The 26,319-nt window shown below is 44.9% G+C and overlaps 1 protein-coding gene and 1 pseudogene across 10 annotated transcripts in view; one reads left to right on the top strand and one right to left on the bottom strand.

The window, feature by feature from the left end:
- LOC309537189 (interferon-inducible GTPase 5 pseudogene) overlaps nucleotides 1-604 on the bottom strand; it is a 41,477-nt pseudogene extending 40,873 nt beyond the window's left edge. Inside the window, exon 1 of one of the 3 annotated variants that reach the window (XR_014224735.1) lies at nucleotides 509-604. The product of XR_014224735.1 is annotated as an interferon-inducible GTPase 5 pseudogene (transcript). The remainder of the gene's footprint in view (nucleotides 1-508) is intronic. The other 2 variants (XR_014224737.1, XR_014224738.1) reach the window with 2 other exon arrangements.
- The window catches only part of LOC309537083 (interferon-inducible GTPase 5-like), a gene marked incomplete at its 3' end in the record, with an annotated part of 128,394 nt that extends 102,081 nt beyond the window's left edge, over nucleotides 1-26,313 (top strand). For 4 of the 7 annotated variants that reach the window (XM_082231527.1, XM_082231532.1, XM_082231533.1 and 1 more), the window contains 3 exons: nucleotides 21,428-22,123; nucleotides 22,832-23,512; nucleotides 25,104-26,313. In XM_082231527.1, coding sequence (XP_082087653.1) covers nucleotides 21,428-22,123; nucleotides 22,832-23,512; nucleotides 25,104-26,313 — 2,587 coding nt within the window. Of the gene's footprint in view, nucleotides 1-1,381; nucleotides 1,495-18,243; nucleotides 18,476-19,502; nucleotides 20,177-21,427; nucleotides 22,124-22,831; nucleotides 23,513-25,103 lie in introns of those variants that run through there. The other 3 variants (XM_082231530.1, XM_082231529.1, XM_082231531.1) reach the window with 3 other exon arrangements.
- Between the last annotated feature and the right edge of the window lie 6 nt (nucleotides 26,314-26,319).

The raw sequence follows: 26,319 nt of genomic DNA, 5'->3' as shown, positions 1-26,319 counted from the left end.
TGTATTCCTCTGTTCTGCACCCCGTTCCCCGCTCTGACAAAGAGGGTGGGGTCATGTACTGCATTGCAATGCTGACAGACGCCTTTTATTAAACTCCGGCGCGGGGGGGGGGGAGAGGGGGACACCTTTATAGTAGCACGAGCTCTGCTTGCTCCCTGGTGATGGCATGTTATTTATTCCCTTTGCAGCGGATAAGAAGGGCAGCCTTCTCGAACATCATTGTTAATAATAATATTATTGTTAATAATATGATATGATGTATGATGTATGATGTATGATGTATGATGTATGATGTATGATATCACAATAGCTATGATGTAATGGTTAACATAATAACAATAAAAAGGTGAAAAATAACAATAAAAAGGTAAAAGGTAAACAACAACAGCAACAGCAATTGTTTCTGCCACCCCCACCAAGCGAGGAGCTCAGAGTCTCCTTTAACGCAAACAAGCTCAAAAAGAAATGGAAATCATTCTAGATCGAGGAGAAAAGTTCAACTCCTTACCTCCTGCCGGATCGATTTTTTGCAGCCAAGCTCAGTCGTCTTTGCTTCGAGGTTTCTCGCGCTTTTCTCCATCCTGCTATCTCCCTCTCTTTCCCTTTTATACCCTCTCTCCCTCCTGATCGTCACACTTCTAAAAGCAAAAAAGAAAGCGAAGGTAACCAGCGAGGATGAGATAAGATCTCAACAAATAGCCGAAGCTGCATTCCTGGCCAGAGTCCAAGCAGCCCGTTTACCAGCGGGGATGCTGCCTTTTCTGGGAAGTCCCATAGGATCACCTGTGGAAGCATCCCATGGAACTATTCTTTCATCTCTGCTGTTGTTGCCTCTGTGCCAGTCTCAGCAGCACCTGAGTTTTTTGCAGCGTGGCATTGAAGAAAGAGGGCTGCTTAGAGCCCAGCATTCCTACTACTGCAGTGTAGAATATTTGCAAAGGAAATATTCCTAGATTTTTCCTAGAAATTTCCTAGATATTTTTTTTTTAAAAAAAAACCTTCTAGTTAATAAGTTGCATTCATTGGTGTGCTCTGAGCATGAGTAATGTTGGATAAAATCCTTAGGCTGGGGTGTAAATGGCAGGCTGGGGGAACAGAGCAGTGCTATGAGGAGAATTCGGCTGATCAGGGCAGGTGACTTCCATGGTTGCACATCCAGACCAGCATGTGCAAGTACATTAGATGCGCACTGGGCACAGACTTATTAATATAATAATGCAATGACAACAAGGTTCTGCCTCCTATCTGAAGTGTGTCAAGTTCTTTCTTCTAACCTGCTCTCTGAATAGACCTCTCCTGTTATTTGCATTAAAAAGATGGGGGGGGGGGTTGGCAGTGAAAGGATTGTATTAGCATGTGCAGAGATACTTTGTTCTGCTTAGGGAGCCCTTTCAACACTAACAGGAGAGAGTGTGTGAGCAGCTGAAGTGAGAAGACAAACTATCCTCTCCTCCTCTCCTCAAACAACTGTTTGTCAAGGATCTCGAGGAGCAAGTAAGTCTTATCAGAGGTCCTTCAAAGTCCTTCCCTCCCAGCCTGCTTTCCCCTTGCTCAGCTGGCAGGCTTGTGATCCCAATGATGTTTGATCTCCTGCTGCTCTGAAGCTTTTCCCTAAGATTAATAGCAGCATTGCAGGGAGAGGGATTATCATCAGAATCATGGGATGGAGAGGGAAAGTTTCAAACTGCCTGCAAACCCCTTCTGTGCTGCTGAGTTGACTGGGGAGCCTGTGAGAGTGCTTAAAAGGAGGCTGGACAGCAGAAGTTAACAGTTATCTGAAGCCCACCATACCCAATTGTCCATGTAACAAGGCAAACTATCTTGAACCTCCCCTTCTCCCCCCTCCAACATGGCTGATCAGTGGAAAGGTATATTGTGAGCCTCATAAGTCTAGGCAGGTGGACAAAAGCAGTCTGAGGGGTGCAAATGGCATGCTTCTGAAGCAAAGTTAGAAGACCTCCCTCTCTCTCTGCCGAGCAGTGGCAAGAGCCTGTGGGGTTCCTGGCATGCTCCCAGGGTCTGTGGTCCTTTGGAGAACTGAGACACGGCAGGGGGGTCTTTTGCCACCACTTATGGGATGCTGTCAAGCTTCCTGAATAATCTAGCTGAGGATGCTGAAAGGGTTTGAAAGAAAGCCCTAGGACTGGAAGAGTGTGAGGCAGAGCATCTCAGGGCCAAGTAGAACTGGCACAAGACATGATGCAACCCAATGTGGGGTAATAGGAGCTGCTGCTGCTGCTATGGCAAATCTTCCCACTTTGGCACCCCTTTTCTTACCCATTTTGGCTGGTTCTAGGGACAATGGAGCAGACCCTATAGCTGATTTGCCTTACCACAATATGACGCAATCAAGCTTTTTAAAAAAGCAACAATTTTTGTCAAGTCCTTTGGAGACAAGCGCGCCAGACAGGTACACCACTGCTCCCCATTTCCTGTATGGAACCCAATACTCTTATGAATTGAATTGGCCAGGTTTAATCAATGCACCCTTTGAGATTCATTAAATATGTTGTGTCCACAGTGAATGCTTTTTTTAACTGATACTTTTTAAATATACTCCGATGTAAACTAGACACATTTGTCATATTGATGTAACATGCTATCGAAACCTTTCTGTGTAACTTCTACCCAGACAGGCCTTTAAGAAAGAGAATTCTTTGATTTTGATGTAGTTTTATTAGATGTTGCAAAAATTATTTTGTTAGATGATAGTAGGCAATAATCAAGTTTACTGTAGAAGTTGAAGTGTAGGTATTTTGGGAATATAGCTTTTTCCTTTCTGAGGCTGCAGATTTTGTGGAATGTAATCTTGCTTTTATTCGATAATGGAGAAAGCTTAGAAAAAATGCTCTCTGCAAAGGAAAAAAAATGGAAATAAATATCCATTCCTTTGAGCACCCCCTCTCTCTTTCATTTGACCCATATAATATTTTGCTTCCTGCCCAATTCTAGCCTTGCTGATTCAGGCAATTATAATTTAGTTAAGATTTAGTCAAGGTTTCTCAGCTTTAACAATATTTTAGATTTGTAATGGTAACATATTATGATTTCCCCTCTGAATAAAGCAAAAGTGTCACAGTGCCTGCTCTCCTCTCCCCCTTTTACTTTCAAAATGCTTTGCTGACACTAATGCAGCAGCCACTCTTTTCTCCCTTGCTTTGCAGAAGAGGGTCATCTCTCAAAGTGAGACATTCTGGGTTAGGTGGCCAGAGAGAGTTGCCTGCACACACGTTTCCACAGGTGCTAGAAATTGTTTTAAAACATAGTTAAAAGTTTGAGGTTAATAAAGAAAGGATTGGAACCACTTCAAACTTTTTGTTATTGCATTCTTTCAGACAACAACAAAATACCCCAAACTATTGTAATCGGTCTTAATGGCGTTTGATATCCTTAATGGTTTGATATCCTTACTACCTGTCTCGCTGCCCAGCAGCCTCCTTGCCTGAGCTGAAAGAACCTCTCAGAGGGAGGCTGAAGACTCGTATACTGCTGGTTTTGGGGGACTTCAGCATCCATGCCAAGGTGACCAGCTCTGGGGTGGTTTAGGACCTCATAGCTGCCATGACAACCATGGGGCTGTCCCAACATGTCAACAGCCCAACCCATGTGGCAAGCTGCTCTCTGGACCTTTTTTTCTTAACTGGGCAGGAACAGCGTGATCTTTCCCCCTCTGCAGAGGTGGGGGACCTAATAGGATGGTCGGCCGTCAGAGATGGCTCTGGGGGATTTCCCATCATGCCTTAGTACCCAATCAGATACGTGATAGGTACGTTGGGTCATTTATGTTATCATCTGGCACTCATCAATTCTACCCAAGCCTCTTGTTTTCTGTATAGGACTAGATTTAGAAAGTATTTATGTGTGTGCTATGTATTACGAGCTTGTATTAATAAACTTTCATGCTGAATTTTCCTTGGTTTGAGAAGTGCTTCTTCATCTTTCCAGCCAAACCTGAAACCAAGGACTGGCGATACCAACCCATGCTCTCCAAAAGGAGCTGGCTCCACAAACAGTGGTGGAGCTAGGTGCTCTGGCTCCTGGGGTAGGGCTAGCTAGCCGCCCATGGGGCAGGGCGAGTGTTCCAGGGGGGTGCCGAGAGGCCTTGGGTCCCATGGCTTCCCTTTCCCCCATCCATTCATATCTCAGCTCCCAACAGCCTCCTCTGCAACCCCCATCACCCTAGAGTCTTCACCCAAAAGACTCACCACCCCAGTGGCCTTCCAAGACAAGCATGGAGAGGAGATGAGATGAGGAGAGACAGAGAGGGGCCTTTTCCAGACTGCTCTAGGGAGCCCAGCTGTCTTGCTCCCCTTAACCCTTACGTGGCCGCACCGCTCAGAGATTCCTGCCCAGGGGGAAATTGCGCAAGGCACCGGGAGGGATCCAGATCCCACCATGAGATCCCACTAGATTCAGGATATGACTCGGCAATGCTTGGCTAGGCTCCCATGCTGGGAAAGGGGCATACATAGGGGCCAACTCCTAGGGGCCCAGCTCCCATGGGGGGGGTGATGACGTATTGGATGGGTGGCGTGATCTGCCCCTGTCCACAAAGTGTGGCAGTGGGTGCTAAAGCGTGTTAATGCAACGTGACTACTTTTGCAACGCCTGCTTTCCCATCATTATTCAATCAGGAGGCAAGCTGAGTAAACAGAGGAGCTCTTATTTCAATCTTGGCCCATGAAGGGGTCCAATTTGGCCTGTGATCACAACATTTTCTAAACCACGTCTACCTGCCGAACAGATGCCATCAGCTGATGGGCAGGTGCATAGCGTTCGATTCTAGGTTCCAGGTGTTGGCTAAGACAGCAGGGAATGGGTGCAGGCAGTGAAAGCAGCAGGATTTAATCTCACAATTATCAGCTGTTAAATCCTGTTCTGTATGGCTGTGAGTACCTGCTCACACAGAGCCCCATTTTTTGCAGGTGCTGGCTACCAGAGGGAAAACACAGTTGTTGTTGCTGCTGCTGCTGCTATTTTTAAACATCCTATGGATTCAATATTAAGCCATATGGCTAATGGTGTTTGAGTTTTATTTTACAACCTGATCAGCAGGTTGCCCATCTAAAGACTGCTGAATCTCCCTTTGAATGAAAAGACAAGTAGTTTGCATTCTAAAAATCTCTTTTATTCATCAAAATTGTCCTGGGAAATAGTGTTTAGTGTTCTGGAGTCATCATTGTCACAAACTCTCAGATTTTTCCGCCTACAGCTGGTTCACTGCTTTGGACAGAATTGGCTGCACCAAACTAGTCTTCCTGTGTGTGCTTAGCTTCTGCTAGTCTGGCTGGAGAGATTTCCGTTTGTTTTTATTCTCCAAATGGTTTACAATGAAGAGGAAACAGAGCCACCCAGTTTAGGTTTCGCTTTCTCAGAAATCAGCCGTTTGAGCAGAGCTGTGTGCTGGCAAGCAGCCAGGAATTGTGTGTCAAGACCCCGCAGCCACCCTTTTGTTGAGAAATAACTCAAACAAGGACACGGATATTACGTTAATGTTATTGGGCAAAATTTTGGCCACAACTTTATTGATTACAGAATGTGAGCGGTATTGGCTTAGGCATCGAATGGTCCCAACTATATCTGACTCCTGCCCGATGCGCAGGAAGTCCGGTAAGGGTAAACCCCCGGAAGGGGAAGCCCAGTTGACCTCCCCCTGGTGTTCCTGTCGGGGTCGTGTCATAGCCCTAGCCATGACCCGGGCTTTGGACAAGATCAGCACCCCTGGATTCCTTTAATGGAATACCCTTAAGGTTGTAGGGGCAGGTGATGGGCACACCTCCCCTCCCCCATCACAAGGTCAAACAATGTCTAACTGTAGCACCCTGCTTGTGGTTAACGCTTAGCTGGAATGAAATATTCAATGCAGCAATAGAGAAATTAAAATAATAATTTATTTGTCAGACAAATAAATGATAGGCACAGTGGTATATGGTTACCAAAGCTCTGCCCCTTCCAGCCCTGATGGCCAGCACTTATATTTCCTCAGCCCAGCCCCCTTGCTCCTCCTTTGGCTGCCTCTGTCCAATCAGCCTGGTTTAAATTCCTATTGGCTGTTTGCTAGAACCAATCATGAAAGATACACCCATTTCCTATTACCTTTTATGGGAGACAAAGAGCTATATTTCCTTCTATCCATAAATGGCAGACAAGTAGCCATATATCTTACATTTGCCTCGACAAGGCACCTTAATTACCAGATCACCTTTTGCCCCTGTTGCCCCTGCATTCCAAAACAAATGGCTAAAACAAATGGCTCGTGGTATTAAATTCTATCTACACAGAGATCTTGGGTTCACATTCTCACACACCATCAAAGAAACAAGAATCTAACATAAGAATCTAACATTTCTTACTTTCTAAATCATTTGCCTAATTACATTAAGCCAACAAATCTCATACATAACATAGATAGCTTTTTAGAAGAAAAGGCCTTTGCAAAGTAAAAAAGGAACTCAGTAAAAAACAGCTTCAAAAGAAGCCTCTTCAGTTTACACCCCCCTTTCCCAGCCAGCTGCTCTTCCCATTAGCTCTTCCCAAAATTTATTGCCCTTTAACTCTCTCAGTATACCTTAAACCTTAGGAAAATATGGCTAGAGTCTGATGGGAGGCACAGGGTATTATTTTCTGTTAAACAATAAATCTTACTATTTACCAACTCTTAATTAGTGTTTTTGCAGCTTGATTGTATTCTGTAATATGTAGGGTCAGTGTAACATTTGCTCCCAGCCTGTAATTCCCTTTTACAACTTTGAGAAACTTGTCTCCTGCTACTGCTATAAATCAGGGGAGCCCTTGTTCAGGAGAGCAGGAAGATAAACAACTGCCAAAGTACTTAGCCAGCTGGTTTCTGCCTGGCATGAAACATACAAACATTTGCAAATATATCTTTAAGCTCATTTTAAAATACAGGCCTTGATCAGATGCCTCATAACCACCACAAGAGCCCAAAGGCTCACTACCAAATACCCTTACACATGTAACCAATGCCTCAAGTCATCTGCAATACTGGCCAGCCATATATCATTCCCCAATTGGAAAGGGGTACGACATCATCACGAAATAGTGCCATCTTGCTGAAAACTATAGAAGGGTGTGCGATCACCCGGCCACCCAACGTGATCACCTTCTGTGAAACGTAACGATTCAAGTGTTTTCGGGCATAATCTGTTGCTGCTGGAGAATTGCTGCCACACCAAACGCGTCTCTCCAAGAGCAGCGACTAAAAGAGAGTCATTTTCGGGAAATTCAGCGCAAGATTGTCCAAGTCCTTTTTGATATTGAAGAGCAAGTCCACACCTTTCCGGCAAGGCAAATCGTTCTCGCCCAGCTGCAAAACCAAAGCATTGGGGGGGGGCATGTGCATCCACCTTGGCCTTCACAATTGGCCTCATCTCTGCCCAGCGCATCCGATGTGCAATTGAAAACCCAGCTGGCACCCCTGGCCGCTAGCTGCCACCTGTTCCCAGGCCCAATGGATGATACTGTGTCCCACAATCCAAATTTCTATGCAGTTTGTCCCTGAAAAGCAAGAAAATGACAGAGAACTGTAAGTGATAGGTTTGTTTTAAATTTTGGAGTTGTCGCGGATATAACTTTTGTACGCATTGGATTGCCAGCGTCCCATGTCTTTTATTCTGTCCACTGGCAAACCCCAGTGGGCTGCCATTGTGGTGGGCCCGATCCAAAAAGAGTGGTGTTTGAGTTTTATTTTACAACCTGATCAGCAGGACCTTTTATTGCCCATCTAAAGACTGCTGAATCTCCCTTTCAATGAGAAGACAAGTAGTTTGCATTCTAATGTTGTAAACAAAAATCTGCCCCTTTCCCTTATGGGATTTTTAAATTGTTTTAATTCATTTCACGGGGGGGGGGGGAGAATTTTATTGTTTGCAGCTTCCTAAGGAAGCTCAAGGACATTCTATTTTTTGCTTTTTGCCCCTTCCTTTTCTAACTGTCTCTAAGTCCCCCAAAAACCCCTGCCCCTTACAGAATATCCTGTCTACAGATGTGTTACTACAAATCCAATGATGAAAAAGCAACAACAACCCAATTCCCCAATTCCTCGTGACCACAATACTATTTATTACCTGCAACAACAACAGACACCTGAGTTTTCAAAGTGGCCACAGCAATTTCTTTCAAAGGGTATAGACTGACAGAGGAGGGAGGCTGACAAAGGGCGGGGGGAGTTGAATTGCAAGGACATTCTCTCACTTTTTAAACCTCAAGACTCTGTGCTCCAGGACTGAAAAGATGTGTAAAAGATCATGATTGCCTCAAAATATGCAACTGATATTTAATTAGTTTGTTGTGATATTATGTAGGAATGCTAAAATGTGTCTGGCAGTATGTTCTTTCCACAAAGGGGGGACCCAATTATTGTGTGTACTGTAATTGTTTTTATGTTCAATGTTATTGCTTACATCAGTGGAGGATTCTCATGCATTCTGAGCCTTCTAACAGATCAGGCTATTGCGTAATCCAGTATTTAGATTAGATCATGTTCCACCTGGCGCACTCTGCAGTATGCCAACCTTCCTTACCCATTTTAAAATGTGCTAAAACTCATTTGTTTTTGTTCTCCAAATGGTTTACAATGAAGAGGAAACAGAGCCACCCAGTTTAGGTTTCGCTTTCTCAGAAATCAGCCATTTGAGCAGAGCTGTGTGCTGGGAAGCAGCCAGGAATTATCAGCCACGGGACATTTAGTCCTAAATACATTGCTGTGCCAATCTATTGTTTGTGAATCATAACACATTGGTTTAATCAGAGGTCAGCAAACTTTTTCAGCAGAGGCCAGTCCACTGTCCCTCAGACCTTGTGGGGGACCAGACTATATTATTATTTTTTTTTTGGGGGGGGGAGAATTCCTATGCCCCACGAATAACCCAGAGATGCATTTTAAATAAAAGGACACATTCTACTCATGTAAAAACCCGCTGATTCCCAGACCGTCTGTGGGCCAGATTTAGAAGGTGATTGGGCTGGATCCGGCCCCCGGGCCTTAGTTTGCCTACCCATGGTTTAATGCATCTCCCTCCTCATCCCCATGAAGTTCCACACATAGCTCCCTTCCCAGACTTGGATCTTGGCTTTAGAGGAATCTGGAAGGTCCCAGTCAGAACCAAATCACATTTCAAGTTGCTTTGTCACATTGTTGTTGTTGTTGTTCAGACCCATGTAAATGTTGAAACAGTAGACTCCTGCTGGATCCGTCCAACCAGATGCCTGTGGGAAACTGGAAAGCAGGACCTAAGCACAAAAATATTTTCCCCTCCGGTGGTCTCCAGCAACTGGTGTTCAGATGCAGTATATCCATTGTGGCTGGAAGCTACCGCTTGCCAACAAATGTTGATGCACACCAATGCACTTTCGTCTCAAAATCCACATCTTTAAAAGAGGTTTTGCCCAGTGTATTTTTGCATATTATTTCAGAACACCTGCGCCACAACCAGCTGGGCTATGATGGGGGGGGGGGAATGATGGCACACAGTGCTGGTGCACCTGTGCCATACCCTCCAACATTTCTCCGATACAAATAGGGACAGCCTAACAGAGCCTTAGCTAGGTGATCTTGAGAGCCTGGCAGAACTGTCCAGATTGTGCCCCCTAGCCATGGACAAATTGGCTCTTCTTTCTGTCTCTCCTCCAACCCCGCCCCCCAGCACCCATTCAATTCAATTCCTCACACACTTCACATTGTAATGAATTCCCTTTTGTAATGAATTCTGATTGAAGGAAGCCAAAACAGAGAGAGGACACCAAGATGGGGAAGGCTGACCTAGATGATGGTATATAGGCGTCTCCTCACTTACGTGGGGGTTACGTTCTGGGGCCTTGCGTGCATAAATGAAGTCGCATAAAGTGGGGAGCACCCTACTTTAATAGGGGGGAGTGCATGGGAGCCGGCCCCTTGGGGTCAAGGTTCGTTTGCCCCTCCCTAAAATATTTGAGAAGACTGCCCCCTGTTAATGGGCATTGCCATTCAAATAGTGTGTGTGTGTGCTCCATTTTGATTATACAGGGCGTGCTTACCTGCCCCCCCATATATTTTATTCAAGTTGACACTCTTGAAGGAGGGTGTTCCAGAGGAGAGAGATAGAGAAGTGACTCCGGAGTAGGCAGGCTTTGAACTTGGCGACTCCCTCCCCCACATCCGGAGAGGCAGGGGTGCGAGTAGTGAGGTGAGCTGGGCAGTGTCAGGGGCTGAGGCTGGTACAGGGGCGGAGGAAGGTGTGTGTGTGTTATGTACTGAGTTGAATAGGATCCAAAATGCAGCAGTCTGATTGGTCCTAGAACAATAGGATTCAGAATGCAGCAGTCTGATTGGTCCTAGAACAATGCAGCAGTATGATTGGTTGGCAGGAACCACCCAATCCTGCTCCAGATAGAAGTGAATCCACAACCTGATTGGCTTACAGTAGAATTCCGGAATTAGCCAATCATGTGCAGCCCATTGTGTAAATAATGTATATAAAGCAGATACTGTGAGGGGACTTTCATTCATTCCTCCTCACCACTATGAGCTGAATAAAGAGCATGAAATCACTTTGCGACTCTGAGTATATTTCAGTGTGGTAGGGGCGGGCTCCCTGCGTGTCACCACTGAGGGGGGTGACAAAAAGCCAGGCGGCATTCACGACAGGCCTGCAGCACGCCCAAGCCAAGCGTCTCCCTTGGGAGTGCAGCTCCGCCCTGCACCAAACGGTCCACCTGCTGCCTCACCCTCAGCTGGAGTGTGGCTGACTGGGAGGAGGCAGGCAGACTCCTTGGTGGTCCTGCAGAGCGTCCTGCCCAGGCTGGCCCCGCCCCATGGGTGGCTGGCCCCGCCCCTTGGCCCTGCCCCAGGCACCCAATCAACTTGCTCCACCACTGGGCTGGTGTAGCTTCCTGGCCCCGACCCCAAGCGAGGTCTGGGAGAGGCAGAGCTGGTGCCTCATGGCCAAATGGGATGGGACACTGTGGCACGCACAGGGAGGACCAAGGGGCGAGGGGGGCAGCTGGGAGCAGTTGCTGCCCAGCATGCCTTCTTCCCCATCCTGCCTGGGCTGTGGGCAGTGAGAGCTGGCCAGACAGGGCGCCTGGCGGAGGGTCTCAGCAGCCGATTTTGCACACACACACACCGCCTGCGCCTCTGGCAGGGCCCTACCTAGCTATGGCTCTGTGTCCTAAGGAAAATGGGGCATGTTTAGGGAAGCTTTTAATGTTTAATAGGTTATTGTATTTTAGTGTTTTGTTGGAAGCCGCCCAGAGTGGTTGGCGGGACCCAGCCAGATGGGTGGGGTAGAAATAAATTATTATTATTATTATTATTATTATTATTATTATTATTATTATTATTATTCCAGGGTCAAATCAGAAACTAGGATGGTGTCAGGAAAAAGCAGCAATGCAAAAGCCAGCTGCAGGTGGCTGGAATGCAAAACAGGATGTTGATGTCTGCAACTGTACTAGTGGGAGAAAGGGGCAGTCCATTCTCTGTACTGAGCACCGGATGTTAGCTCAGAGTGTCATCTGACCTGTACTGGAAGTACAGGGGTGGAGTTGTGACTCTACTGCTGGAGTCTGGAGAGTACAGACACGTTTTCTCTGTACTGCTGAATGACAGGAATAAAGACATGTAAATAGGACTCCTGTCTGTCTTTCTTCCCCTCCCTGGGGAATGCAGGGAGGGAGAGAAGGAGGGTGTGTTCTTCTCACGTCTGACGAGGAGAATCGCCGATTTACGACCTTGCCTGCCGGGAGACGCAGACGGGAAGGTCAACAAGTATCTCAGTCGGTTGCCCGGGGGGGGGGCAATTACCTCTGACTGCGAGCTGAGATACTGACAGATGGCTACTGTAAATCCAGGACTTAAACTTGAAGGGTCAGCTGTGAATGGTGGTGGCTGTAAAACTGAGAGGCGGATGTAGCTGCACAGGAATTTCAAGAGCATTTTTTAAAGCTATTTACCTAGGACTTTGTAATAACTATAACGTTGCCCGCACCCCAATTTCTGTAAGAATTTGAGTAAGGAGGAGATGGAGGTCCTGAATAAACTTACCAAGGCCAAAGACTTGATAATTAAGCCAGCTGTCAAGGGTGGTGCAATTGTGCTACTGAATAAAGCAGACTATGTAAAGGAAACAGAGAGCCAGTTGAGTAATACCCACTTCTATTTACCCTTACCTGGTGATCCAGCCACGGTGATAAAGAATAAACTTCAGTCCATTCTAGATGAAGCTGTCTTATTAGGCTATATTGATACTGCTGTGGCTGAATTTCTATGTCCCCAGCATACGAGGGTACCTATATTCTATACCCTCCCCAAAAGACATAAAAACATACTGCCCCCACCAGGGAGACCAATATTTTCAGCCTCAGTCTCCTTTCTAGAAAATTGTTCACACTACATCGATAACTTCTTGAATCCCCTTACCAAAGAAACACCGTTGTATATCCGTGATACTAAACATGTCATTACCTTCATCGAGAACATACCTGTTACCCAGCGTAGCATCACAGCCGCTTGGGATGTTTCCTCACTATATACCAATGTACCCCTAGATGAGATGAAAACACAGATTCAGGAAATGTTAATAGATCATAATCAAACATCTCCACCAGTACATTTCCTCATGGAAATTGTATCTTTAATTTTGTACAACAATTACTTCTGTTTTGGGACTAAATATTACATCCAGAAACAGGGTGTGCCTATGGGTTCGAGATGCACTCCCAGCGTGGCCAATATTTTCATGAGTACGGTAATTTTGATTTAGAACACATTTTTCATAATGACCCATATGGAGTATATTTGTTGTTTTATGGACGTTACATTGGTGATTTATTGTTTATATTCACTGAGGATATTTTTGATTGGTTTAATCTGTGGACAAATGGTCTAAACTCACATTTAAAATTTGAAGGTAAATTCAGTTCTACCCTTTCTTGATTTGGAAATTTACATTGACCAGCTAAAAATCAAGGTTCGCCCCTTTTAAAAAAGTACAGATGTAAATTCTTTACTTCATTATAGTTCCAATCATCCAAGACACCTTTGAGATAACCTTCCGTTTGGTCAATTTCTATGGCTCAAAATAAATTCTTCTAATCTGAAGGATTTGAAATATCACTCTGACAAGTTGGTAACCTCTTTCCTAGAATGCGGTTGCCCATGTACAGTGGTGTCCACAGCCATACAAAGAACTAAAACTAAGGATAGATCCACACTTTAAAAAACCCGGACTGATACTCATGAGATCACCAAGAGAATCCATTCTTCCTTAGAATTTAATCACATGACGAGAGACATTGTGAGAATAGTGAAACGGCATTGCCATATCTTAAAAGATATTCCTGGTTGCGAGGTCCTTCCATGCTTCGGGAAACGACGCACTAGATCCCTTTGAGACATACTGGTACACACTGATCTAAAACCCATACCACAACAACAGACTTTAATAACAGCCCCAAGAGGTTTTTTCAAGTGTGGACCCTGCGTTGCATGCAGATACGCGCTTCTGGTAAAAGAGTTCACCAACAGTGAGGGTTTAAATTCACCATACAATCATTTGCTACATGTGCTACTGCACGCACTGTCTATGTAATAAAATGCACATGTGGTTTATTATATGTGGGACAAACCACAAGACCAATCAGAACTAGGATATTGTGAAGGGGTACAGTTAGGGTTACCCCAGAAAGCCCTAAAAACTGTTTGTGAATCCCCCCCCAGTCAGGCCTCCCCTTAAGCATTTTAAAAACTGCATTTTCCTCTAAGACAAAAAGCATGAGCTAAGCAGTCCTTTCTGTAACAAAAACGCTGTAACACAAGGAGAAGGGGACGACAGAGAATGAGATGGTTGGATGGTGTTCTTGAAGCCACCAGCATGAGTTTGATCAAACTGCGGGAGGCAGTGGAGGACAGAAGTGCCTGGCGTGCTCTGGTCCATGGGGTCACGAAGAGTCGGACACGACTAAACGACTAAACAACAACAAAGTTAGTTCTTGGTATGAGCTTTCGTGTGCATGCGCACTTCTTCAGATACCAGCATGCACACGAAAGCTCATACCAAGAACTTAGTTGGTCTTTAAGGTGCTACTGGAAGGATTTTTTTTATTTTGACTATGGCAGACCAACATGGCTACCTATCTGTAACTGAAACCTACAGCTGAGAGCAGTAAAGCTTTTCGCTTCCCAGATCCAAGATAACCTTGTCCTGGTACATTGATTTGCAACATACTTCCGGGACCAGAGCCAGAGAACGAAAAGCAACATTTCTATGTAAAATCTGTGAAAGGGGAGAGGGAAGAAGGGGTTTGGAGAACAGGATAAAAACCTGATGTAAAATGCTTTTTGCTGCGGCCTGTCTTTTGTGAACTGAATACACAGGTGCCTCTGTCCCCCCCCCCCCATGGCAGAATAAAACACTCTTTCTCTGGATTAACCCCTTGGTGTCATTTGTTTTTTTTTTTTTTATAATATTTTTTATTAGTTTTACAAAAGTTTTTATAACAGACAAACACAAAAAAGAAAACAAACAAACAAACAAATATAATTTCATAATGTCATTTCATAAACTTCTTTCCTCGGACTTCCCCATACCTCCCCTTTCTGCATCCTCATGTCCAAATTTTATAGCAACTTATAAATGTTTTTTCCAACTCTAATTCATCATAGTCCTTTCTTATTCTAATCTTATGTTACTGCAACCCTTTCTCTCTATAGAATCTCGACATTCTAAGCTTCATCAAGTTTATAGTAGTCCTTAAGATAAATCTTGAATTTCTTCCAATCTTCTTCCGCAGTCTCCTTTCCCTGGTCTCGAATTCTGCTCGTCATTTCCGCCAATGTCATATAGTCAATCACTTTCATCTGCCATTCTTCCACGGTGGGTAGATCTTGTGTCTTCCAATACTTTGCGATCAATATTCTTGCTGCTGTTGTTGCGTACATAAAGAATGTTCTATCCTTTTTTTGCACCAATTGGCCGACAATGCCCAAGAGAAAGGCCTCTGGTTTCTTAAAAAAGGTATATTTAAATACCTTTTTCATTTCATTATATATCATCTCCCAGAAGACCTTAATCTTCGGGCATGTCCACCAAAGATGATAAAAAGTACCTTCAGTTTCCTTACATTTCCAGCATTTATTGTCAGGCAAATGGTAAATTTTTGCTAGCTTAACTGGGGTCATGTACCACCTGTATACCATTTTCATCACATTTTCCTTTAAGGCACTACATGCCGTAAATTTAATTCCGGTGTTCCACAACCTTTCCCAGTCAGCAGACATAATATTATGACCAATGTCCTGTGCCCACTTAATCATAGCTGATTTAACTATTTCATCTTGTGTGTTCCATTTCAACAGCAAGTTATACATTCTTGACAAATTCTTAGTATTGGGTTCTAGCAGTTCTGTCTCGAGTTTTGATTTTTCCACCTGGAAGCCAATTTTCCTGTCTTGTTTAAAAACCTCCATTATTTGATAATAGTGGAGCCAATCTTGTACTTTGGGTTTTAGTTTTTCATGGCTCTTTAATTTCAGTTTCTCTCCATCCTGTTCTAAAATCTCACAATACTTTGGCCATCCGACCTCCATATTAACTTTCTTATGGGCCCCTTGGTGTCATTTGGCTCCTTTTGTCTCTGCGTGGGTGCAACAAAAGGCTACAATTGGAGCATCGTTCTAGGATCAGAAATAAAATTTTGGGTGCTCCTCTGGTATCCCATTTCATTCAAAAGTCGCACACTGAGGATGACCTTACATTTTTTTGTACTTTGGACCTATCAAGGACCTCTTGAAAATGCAGGAAGAGTCCTTACACAGAAGGAATCGGATTTATTTATTTTACTCAACACACTTCATCCTTTAGGTCTAAAAACTGAATTGTACACCTGCTTTTTATAATGACATATCCCACACAAGCTATGTCAGGGGTCAGCAACCTTTTTCAGCTGTGGGCCGGTCCACCATCCCTCAGACCATGTGGTGGGCCGGACTATATTTTTTTTGGGGGGGAAAGAACAAATTCCTATGCCCCACAAATAACCCAGAGGTGCATTTTAACCCTTGAGCTATGTGAAACATATACTATATAAGAGCTTTGCCTATGTGACACCATTGTGGTCATATTCCTTTAAGACTGCATTTAGGTTAACACTTGTCTGATCATATGGTTTTGCTTATTAAGGGTGTACTGAGATTCATTGGCCATTACTATTGAGAATCGTCCAAGAATCATTGTTTACATGATCTGTTACACACTTCGATGGTATGCACAACCTCTGTATATTTTAATGCTTGATAAGGCTTAATAATGTATGAACTTTATAATTTTTAGATATGATATAATAGATTTATATTTGTAATTTCTACATGTCTAATATTAATCATTGTATTATCAAGTGTTTATATTTATTATATAGAACTATTAACAGCTGAGGAAGCCCTTCGGGGCGAAACAAGAAAATATCCGGAAACCTTGTCCTACCCAACCCAGCTGCCTGGGCCAGCCTGCCTGTGTCTGCTACCTATGCTTGCTAACCTCAACAGCTGTATCGTCCATTACATTCCGGGGACCTTTCCTTAATCACATTTGAGGACTGTGTAATATATGAACTCAAACAAACATGTATTAAGAAAGGAAGAAATGTATCTACATTGGATTTAATTAAATAGGTTTCTTGCAGGAATTTATGTATAGGTTGGGGGGGGGGTTGCCCCTCCAGCAGATATCATGCACATGCAGCCCACTACCAAAATCAGCACAATCGCTTTTGTGACTTTTGTGATTTGTCCCCACAAAACACTTCATCACAGTTTCTTCCTATCTATTCAAAGCGCCTTTGCTGCACGATACCAAATGTAACAATTCGGTGATAAAGGTATCTATGTACTGGCTCACAGGGAAAACTTCAGAAATTCATATAGACATGTGAGCTCAGCTACTCAGCAGCCCCTCTGCCTGAGTGATAATCCCTGGCATCCTGACACCTGAGTGCCAGACAGGTAGCCATTCCAGAAATAACAAACCCAGATGAAGACAAAAGGGTGTGATTAACTTGGCTGGGAAATGGGGAAATGTAAAGATCTCTTTTGTTACACTTGATGGGTGTTTGGTGGAGGGCAAGGAGAACCATGGGGCAGGGTCCAGGATGCTCCGATTACTGCCACCTGACCTCCCCTTTCATGATGTAACCGTGATGTATGAGTGATGTAGTTTGGGTGTGTGTGTGTAACATGGGGATTAGCAGCTAATAAAAGCTTGGGGGCTCTTTTGTTCGGGGCTTCCATCTTGTTCCACCTTGTGGCAGGTGGGAGTCCTGTCGCGACAGTCTTCAATAAAGACCAAGCCTACTGGCTGCTGTTTTGCTCTGGTATTCCTGGCTGGTGTCCTTGGTTTTTTTTGTCCAAGGGAGCCCTCAGATTTCTCCGTTAACAGGTTATATGCCTTGCTTCAGGATTGTACAGTGGTACCTCAGGTTAAGTACTTAATTTGTTCCGGAGGTCCGTACTTAACCTGAACCTGTTCTTAACCTGAAGCACCACTTTAGCTAATGGGGCCTCCTGCTGCTGCTGCGCCGCCGCCGCACGATTTCTGTTCTCATCCTGAAGCAAAGTACTTAACCCGAGGTGCTATTTCTGGGTTAGCGGAGTCTGTAACCTGAAGCGTATATAACCTGAAGCGTGTGTAACCTGAGGTACCACTGTATATGGTGTACATCCTGGACTTGATTCGTATGTTAGGAAGTAACCAGTAAAACATTTGTTACAAACATTACCATTCAGCCTGTTGCGCTCCATATGTTGTGGTAAATTGCATCTGCCTAACAAGGTATTGTATTTGTTTTGGTCTGCAAAGCCAGCTTGTCCTGCAGACTCTAAAGCCGCTCAGCACCTTGCAGAATATCGGAATGTTTCAAAATATTAAACAATTTCCTCTAAGATTCCCCAAACCCCCACAGCTTTAGAGCCCTTCCACTTTTCGCCGCCTATCAATGTAACAATGCAAAAGCAGACAACAAGGAAGCTGTCAAGGAATAATATCTGGATTGTGTGGGCTTGCAGACAACTCGGGTGCTGCTGAGACTGATAGAGAGGCAACAACAACGGAGGTGAAGGATTAACCACCTCTGATCCTTCAAGTTTCACAAGGGATCCTTCGGGACTTCCCAGGAAAGGCAGAATCTCAACCGTCTATCAAGCAGCTGCTCAGTGCTCCCCCTAGCGGGGAATGCTGCTTTTGCTTTTCGGCGATTATCACCATGGGAGGGGAAGGGAAAATTTCAAACTCTCCTGCAATCTTACGTTGTCTTCGCTCGCAACTTCGCTTTCGTTTTTGCTTTTAGTAGTGCGACGAGCAGGAGGTAGAGGGAATAAAAGAGAGAAAGGAAGAGAGTTGGAAGGAGAAAAGTGTTTAGAAACCTGGAAGCGAAATCTCCGAGGAGTGGACTGAGGTTTGCTGTAAAAAAATCGGGCTGGCAGCAGGTGAGGAGCTGAACTTTTCTCTTGCGATTAAGATGATTTCCGTTTCTTTTTGAGCTTGATCGACTCTGAGCTCCTTGCTAGGCGGGTGGGGCGGGGGCGGTCAGAGTTGTTTATTATTACTATTATTAATGTTGGAGACGGCTGCCCTTCTTCCCTGCTAAAAAGGGAATAAATAACATGCCTTCACTATTGACCTAGTGCTACTATAAGAACTTTAAGTAACTGCTCTGAAACCAACCCGGGTCTCCCTCCCAAACGATGCTGCGTGTTACCGTAATTTGACATACTATCCTTCTTTAGCTGCTAGGAAGCTGCCCTCCTCCTTGTCCTCCTCTTGGCGCCTGCCTCTTTTCCTTTCCTTTGGGTTGACACAGTGGAGAGAGAAGCTCTTTGGAAGCTGTCCACATAGTCGCTGTCCCGTCCTTCATCTTTCTTTGTTCCTCTTCCCTCTTTACTAAAAACATTTGCAAACATCCTCTGGGACTTGCAAGGCTTCCTTTCCCCCTGTACTCAACTCTGTCACACATATTTTGGTGCCCAAAGGCTGTTAGTTTGTTTTTGGGAGTGCACTAGGAAACAAAATGTGTAGTTGGGAGTAGTGGTGTACCGCGGGTTGGCGGCACCCCCAGAGAGGAATTCTGGGCCGGGCTATGCTGGGTTCAGCCCTTCCATGCCTGCTCCCACCTGTCTCTGCCACCACATGTCTGCCCCCCCCCATCGCTCACTCACTTGTCTGCCACCCCCTGTCTCCCTGCCTAACTCACACTCTGTCTCCGCTGCCGCAAGTCCTCTGCCAAAGCCTGCCACCTGTGCCAAGGCCACTGATGTACTTCCTTCCTGAAGCACGCCAGCTGCTGCAATGGAGGCCTGGTGGAGGCGGAGGCACCTTGCGGTGACGGTGGATGAAGTGAGGCATCACCTGGTTGTGCCTCCTCAAAATTTTGCACCCGGGGCAACCACCCCTCTGACCCTCTGCACGTTCTCTTGACTGCTGGGGAAGGCTTTCGGTGCTTGCTTAGCTTCTGCTAGTCTGGCTGGAGAGATTTCTGTTTGTTTTTGTTCTCCAAATGGTTTACAATGAAGAGGAAACAGAGCCACCCAGTCTAGGTTTTGCTTTCTCAGAAATCAGCCGTTTGAGCAGAGCTGTGTGCTGGCAAGCAGCCAGGAATTATCAGCAATGGAACATTTGGTCTGAAATACATTGCTGCGCCAGTCTACTGTTTGTGGACCATAATATATTGGCTTAATGCATCTCCCTCCTCATCCCCATGAAGTTCCAAACATAGCCCCTTCCCCAGTCTTGGATCTTGGCTTCTGGAAGGTCCCAGTCAGAACCAAACTACATTTCAAGTTGCTTTGTTGCATTGTTGTTGTTGTTCAGACCCATGTAAATGTCAGAACAGAAGAGTTTTGCTGGATCAGGCCAATGGCCCACCCAGGCCAGGCTCATATTCTCAGAACAGAACTCAGTTCACTGTGAAACCACTCTGCCTCGCTTCCTTCTTGGCTGTTATTCATAGTTCGGAAGGCAGAGGGAAGCGAAGCCTGCTGTCACTGTCACTGTGAAAAAAATATTTCAAAGTGTGCCATGTACCAGATAAGTTTTTCTAGATGAAAGAGAAAGCAATCTTCTCAAATAGGTGTCCAACCTGTCACTGTAAGGGAGTCGCTCTTTTTCCAAAGAGCTACCGGCTGCCAATGGTAAGCAATTTTAATTTGCTGATTGTAAAAGTATTTCTATGCTGCCTTTCAGCTCTCAAGGGAGCTCCCCCCTAATTACGGTAATTCTGTTACTTTCTTTGCTCACTTTCCCATATTTCAACCGTTCCTACTATTCAGCAGTGTATTCAGCAGTGAACGTATGTTTGAAAGGAGCACAATCAAATATACAGTGGAACAGTGCTTTTTTCCCCCTTTAAAAAGGTTTAGGGGTACTCTCATTTTGACTCAAGAAAATCACCATTTTATAGTTCAAATGGGGAAAAATAAATACAGTAAATGGACAAAAGTACAAAGATTCAGAAAATGTTTAGGTGTATGCGTACTCCCAGAAGAAAGCACTGCAGTGGAACCTTGGTTCTCAAACTTAATCCATTCTGGAAGTCAGTTCGACTCCCGAAACCGTTTGAAATCGAGGCACGGCTTCCGATTGGCTGCAGGAGCTTCCTGCACTCTAGCAGAAGCCGTGTCAGACATTCGGCTTCTGAAAAACTTTCGGAAGCCGTAACACTTACTTCCAGGTTTGCAGCATTTGGGAGCCGATTTGTTCGACAACTAAGCAGTTCAGGAACCAAGGTACCCCTGTATATCAGAGTTTCTCTCTCCAGGAGAAACCCTCACCAGGACATGAAGACCAATTTATGCAGTTTGAAGGCTTCTCATCAAAGCATTGCAGCCATTTCAGGGGGTTTAGGCAGGAAAACTGAGAGGCAGATGAAGCTGTACAGGAATTTCAACAGCATTTGTTGAAGCTATTTACTTAAGATGTTGTAATAACTATAATGTTGCCTGCACCATTCAGTAAGAGATTTCTGGGGTTCCAGTCCTTATCCAGAACATGGTTTCCTTGGAATGCTCAATGGAGTTAAACACTAATGTGAGTACAGTGGTACCTCGGGTTAAGTACTTAATTTGTTCCAGAGGTCCGTACTTTACCTGAAACTGTTCTTAACCTGAAGCACCACTTTAGCTAATGGGGCCTCCTGCTGCCACCGCACCGCCGGAGCACGATTTCTGTTCTCATCCTGAAGCAAAGTTCTTAACCTGAAGCACTATTTCTGGGTTAGCGGAGTCTGTAACCTGAAGCGTATGTAACCTGAAGTGTATGTAACCTGAGGTACCACTGTAGTTTGAACTGGGCCTGGAAATGAACTGGCAACCGATGCAGCTGTTTTAAAAGAGGACTTAGATACAGAAGGCATTAACTGCTGCAATATTTCTGTTCTTATTTAGGTGTGATAAATCTCAGAGAAGAGCAGCCATGGCTTGTAAGAGCAGCAAACAAGGCACATTAGCTCAAATGAAGCAGCCATCTGGCAAACGTACCCTTGATATCGCCATCGTAGGGGACTCAGGTGTCGGCAAATCATCCCTGATCAATGCCCTGCGAAATATGACAGATGATGAGCTTGGTGCAGCTGCGGTCGATGTGATAAAAGATACTAGGGAACCAACGGGGTACTTGTACCCCCAATATCCAGATGTAACCCTTTGGGATCTACCAGGGATTCAACCACTTCTGTTTCCGGCAGAGATCTACATAAAGGATATGGATTTTAAAAAGTATGATTTCTTCATCCTTGTTGGCGAAAGAAGATTGACTGATGATGCCATCGTGCTGGCCCGCGAAATTCAGAAAACAAACAAGGGTTTTTTCTATGTGTGCACCAAAGTGGATGTTATTATATTTGCTGAAAGCAGGAAACCAAGCTTCAATGAGGAGAAAACCCTTGAGCAAATAAGGAAAGATTGCTGTGAATGTCTGACAAAGGCTGGGGAGTCACCTCCAAGGGTTTTTCTCATCTCAAGGTGGGATTTGAGCATGTACGATTTCCCCCTCCTGCAGAGGACTCTGCAAGATGAATGTATTGATCTCCAGAGGCGTGCCTTACTACCACCCCAGGACCCAGGAAGGAAGATACACAATAAGTATGTTGGTTTCAGCTGAAGCCAAACTTTATTCAATGCAATATGAAAGCAAACATGTTCTTTTTTCTGTGTTGTTGTGGCTGTACCCATGTATAAGGATGTAGAGACTATATCTCCCCTCACTTTCCTCCTTTAGTTGACTGTACCTCACTCCAGCTCCTGGCATCAAGCAGTAATAATAATAATAATAATAATAATAATAAATAAGAATGTTATTTATACCCCACCCCTGGTTTCCCCAGAGTCTTGCTCTCTTGCACAAATACCTTAACAGTGAGGTGGGAAGGATGCAATGGGGTTACCTGATAACTGAACTGATAAGCCTTGCATTGCATGAGTCAGGCCTCTATGAAGTGGGCTATCCATTGGCCATGCCTGCTGGGGCTGATGGGAACTGTAATTCAGCAACATTTGCTGCTTGTAGCACAAAGCTGTGCCCACCCTTTTCCCTTATAATGGGGTGGCAGTGGGTGTTTCATTGTTGGATCAATGTCTTCACTTCCCTACTCATGTGTGGCCACTGCTGTGGCACCTTTGAACTGAAGGTATTTGTGGGGCGGTCTTTAGGAAAGGAGTCAGTCTTTCATATATTTGTTTATTTAGGACGTTAATGTGAGCCATTTGGAGTGGGCCTACAAAGCAGCTATTTTAAGCAGGAGCTTTATGTAAGAAGGAGTTAACCATTGCTATATTTCTGTTCTTACTTAGACCTGATGAATGTCCCGGAGGAGCAGCTGTGGGTGCTAACAGCTCCCGATCAGACACATCAGCTCAAAGAGAACACCCACCAGGCAAAAGCAGCCTGGACGTTGCCATCACAGGGGGGCCAGGTGTCGGCAAATCATCCCTGGTCAATGCCCTGTGCAATATGGCAGACAATGAGGAGGATGCTGCCGTGGTTGATATGATACAAGGTACTAAGGAACTCAAAGGGTACCTGTGCCCCAGCTACCCCGATGTAACTCTCTGGGATCTGCCAGCAATTGGAACACATGAGTTTGAAGCAGAGAAATACATAAAAGAGGTGGATTTCAACAAGTACGATTTCTTCATCATTGTTAGTGAAATAAGCTTCACCGAGCACGATGCCATGCTGGCTCGTGAAATTTGGAAAAGAAAGAAGAGGTTTCTCTATGTGCGCACCAAAGTGGATGTCAGTATAGCTGACGAAAAAAGAAACCCACACTTCACGGAGGACAAAACCCTTAAGGAAATAAGGAACTACTACTGTGAAAATCTGGCAAAGGCCGGGGAGTCGTCTCCAAGGGTTTTTCTTATCTCAAATTGGGATTTGAGCATGTATGATTTCCCCCTCCTGCAAAGGACCCTGCAAGATGAATTTATGGATCTCAAGAGGATTGCCTTAGTACTAAACCATATACTTGATAGGTACGTTAGGTTCAGCTTAGGCCATTTATGTCACCATCTGATGCTCCACATTTCTTTCCAAGCCTCTGGCAAGACTCTTGCCATTTATGCCGGCAGGGGGTAGAGCACAAAGCAAACTGTGTCTGGAGGTTTCAGTTGCAGAAGGTGAATCCCTTCTCTTTGTCAGGGTCCTTCCTGACTCAAACAATACATATAAATAATTTATTATTATTGTTGTTATTATTGTCATCATCATCATCATCATCTTTGGAGTAATGGCACCCTGTACAGAACCTTAGTAAGAAACTTAGCTGTCTTATGTTGAGTCAGACCATTTATTGAGCTAGACCTTGTATTGGCTACACGGACTGGCAGCAGCTCTCCAGGGTTTCAGAATGGGCATGTTCCCAGCCCAAACCGGAGGTGCCAGCGATTGAACCTGAGATCGCCTGCATTTGAAGCAGATGCTCTGCCACCGAGCTATATGCCCTTCCCATATAAATGAGGAACACACAATGGTTCTAAAGCAGCCTGAAGTGTCCCACCTCATTAATATCTCACCTGCACACACCAATAGGCTCCAGACACACTCCAGGCACTGTCTTGATCCTCAGTTTCCCCCTTCAACCTTTGGGATGAAGATGGGAAGCCCAGAGTCTCCATATGGGTCTTGTTTAGCTGGCTGGTCCGTTCACCTTTTATCTGGTGTATGGCATTGCAGCCAGTCAGCAGAGCCTCAACAGTTTTCCGGCATAGGGGGAGGTACGCTGCCTCCCCTCCCTGCATCACAGCTAGCGCAGTCATCTGTGCTGGCAATAGCCCTAGCCAATCTGCGGCCAGAGTGGGTGTGGCTGTGGGCCATTTAAACTTGGCATGGCTGGTGGGCCGGCTGGCTTCCTCTTCCTCGCCTCTTCATCAGATCACCCTACCTGCCCACCCTCTTTTCATGCTTTGCTCTGATATGACCTTGCTATGGCAGTTGTTGGTCTCCATGTTGTTGGGGCCGGGCTGGGTAGGAATTTTTTCCGCTTGGCAAATGGGCACCGGCCATTTGGTTTTCGCCCACCTAGTAGCAATCATCACAACTTGTGTGAGGTTAGGCATTGGGTAAGCCTTCGTTTGGATGGAGGGGAGGTTGTTGCCTTGCTTGTCCCTCCTCAGTAAGGGTATCCTGTTAAAAGGGGTGTGAATCCTGTCCGAAGCCTGGACGAGGGCTAGGGCCATGTCGCAGCCCCTATGGGGACTCCTCAGGGTGCCACTATCTAATGTAAGTTATAGGGCACCCCTTATTGGTGGTTTATTCTTCTGTGGATTCCCTGCAGATGGGCGAGAGTCAAGATATAGCCTGGCTTCACCCCAATGCCTGAGCCAAACCGCTCACATCTATAACCAATAAAGTTGTGGCCTATTTGAACCCATAAACCAAAATATTCCATGTCAGTGTGATTTATTGTTCTCCTGGGAACTTTGGGGCTCAGGTGCCTTGGCATGCAATAACCTCCATCAGTACTACTCTTACATACATCAGTTCACCTCCATGCAGCTATATCTAGGTTGTCAAAGAAAAATATGTAGTATTTTTTAATATTTAAAATGCTTTTTTCTTTCCTAGATCAAGTGATTCATCTAGAAAAGCCACGTGGCGTGACATCAAAAAACATTTTATTGCTGACTTGGAAAATATGAAGGCAGTTTTACTACAAGGACACCTCCCAGATGTGGTAGCCCAGATTCGGCAAGAGTTAGATTTGCTAAGCAATGCCACACTTGACATTGCCATCACAGGGCGTACAGGTACTGGCAAGTCTTCTCTTGTCAATGCCTTGCGGGGTATGTCAGATTTTGAAGAGGGCTCAGCTAAGACGGGGGTGAGACAGACAACCATGTTTCCGACAAAATATCAGCACCCGAATTTTCCCAAGGTGACACTATGGGATCTACCAGGAATTGGAACAGATGAATTCAAAGCAGATGAGTATCTGGAGAAGGTAGATTTTAGCAAATACGATTTCTTTATCATTGCTTCAGAACGTTTTACAGAGAGTGACACCCAGCTGGCTCGTGAGATTCAGAAAATGAAAAAGAAGTTTTACTATGTGCACCCTAAAATTAATCTTAGCATGGCTGCTGAAAGAAGGAAACCCAACTTCAATGAAATGGAGACACTTGAGGACTTAAGGCAAGATTGTTGTGATAAACTGAGAAAACTGGGAGAGGCTTCTCCAAAGGTTTTTCTGATATCAAATTGGGATTTGAGCATGTATGATTTCCCCATTCTGCAAGAAACCCTTCAGAATGAACTGGATCATCTCAAAAGACACGCCCTCCTTCTCTCAATGCCAACTTTCTCAAGAGATATCCTGGAGAAGAAGAAATCTGAGATGAGGAAACTTATATGCAAGCAGGCCCTTGTGTCTTCCTATTTTGGCTATGTGACTCGGTTAGCTCTCAAATTACCTTGGCATATTTCCTTCTTGGTGACAACACTCAAAAAGCTCTGCATGGCTTTTGGGTTGGATGAAGAGTCCCTGTGCAGTCTTGCAAACCGGGTTGGTAAACCTCTAAGTGAGCTGAAATCAGCGATTAAGAAGTCTCCACTGGCTAATGAGATCAGCGAAGAATTTGTACTTGATCTCTTGGCCAAGTCAGAGCAGTGTAAAGCACCGACAGTGCTAGAACAGATTGTTGAGTTCATACCTGTGTTGGGCAGTTTAGTCAGTGGAACTATTTCTTTCAAAACCATCTACTACATGCTGCAATGCTTTCTGCAAGATGTCGAGGAAGATGCGGAGAATGTTCGTGCAAAAGCCTCTGAGCGCTGAAAGTCC

Source organism: Podarcis vaucheri (assembly GCF_965113315.1).
Source record: "Podarcis vaucheri genome assembly, chromosome: 7".
NCBI lineage: Eukaryota > Metazoa > Chordata > Lepidosauria > Squamata > Lacertidae > Podarcis > Podarcis vaucheri.
The sequence above is the reverse complement of the archived record's forward strand: the minus strand, read 5'-3'. Positions and strand labels throughout refer to the sequence as shown.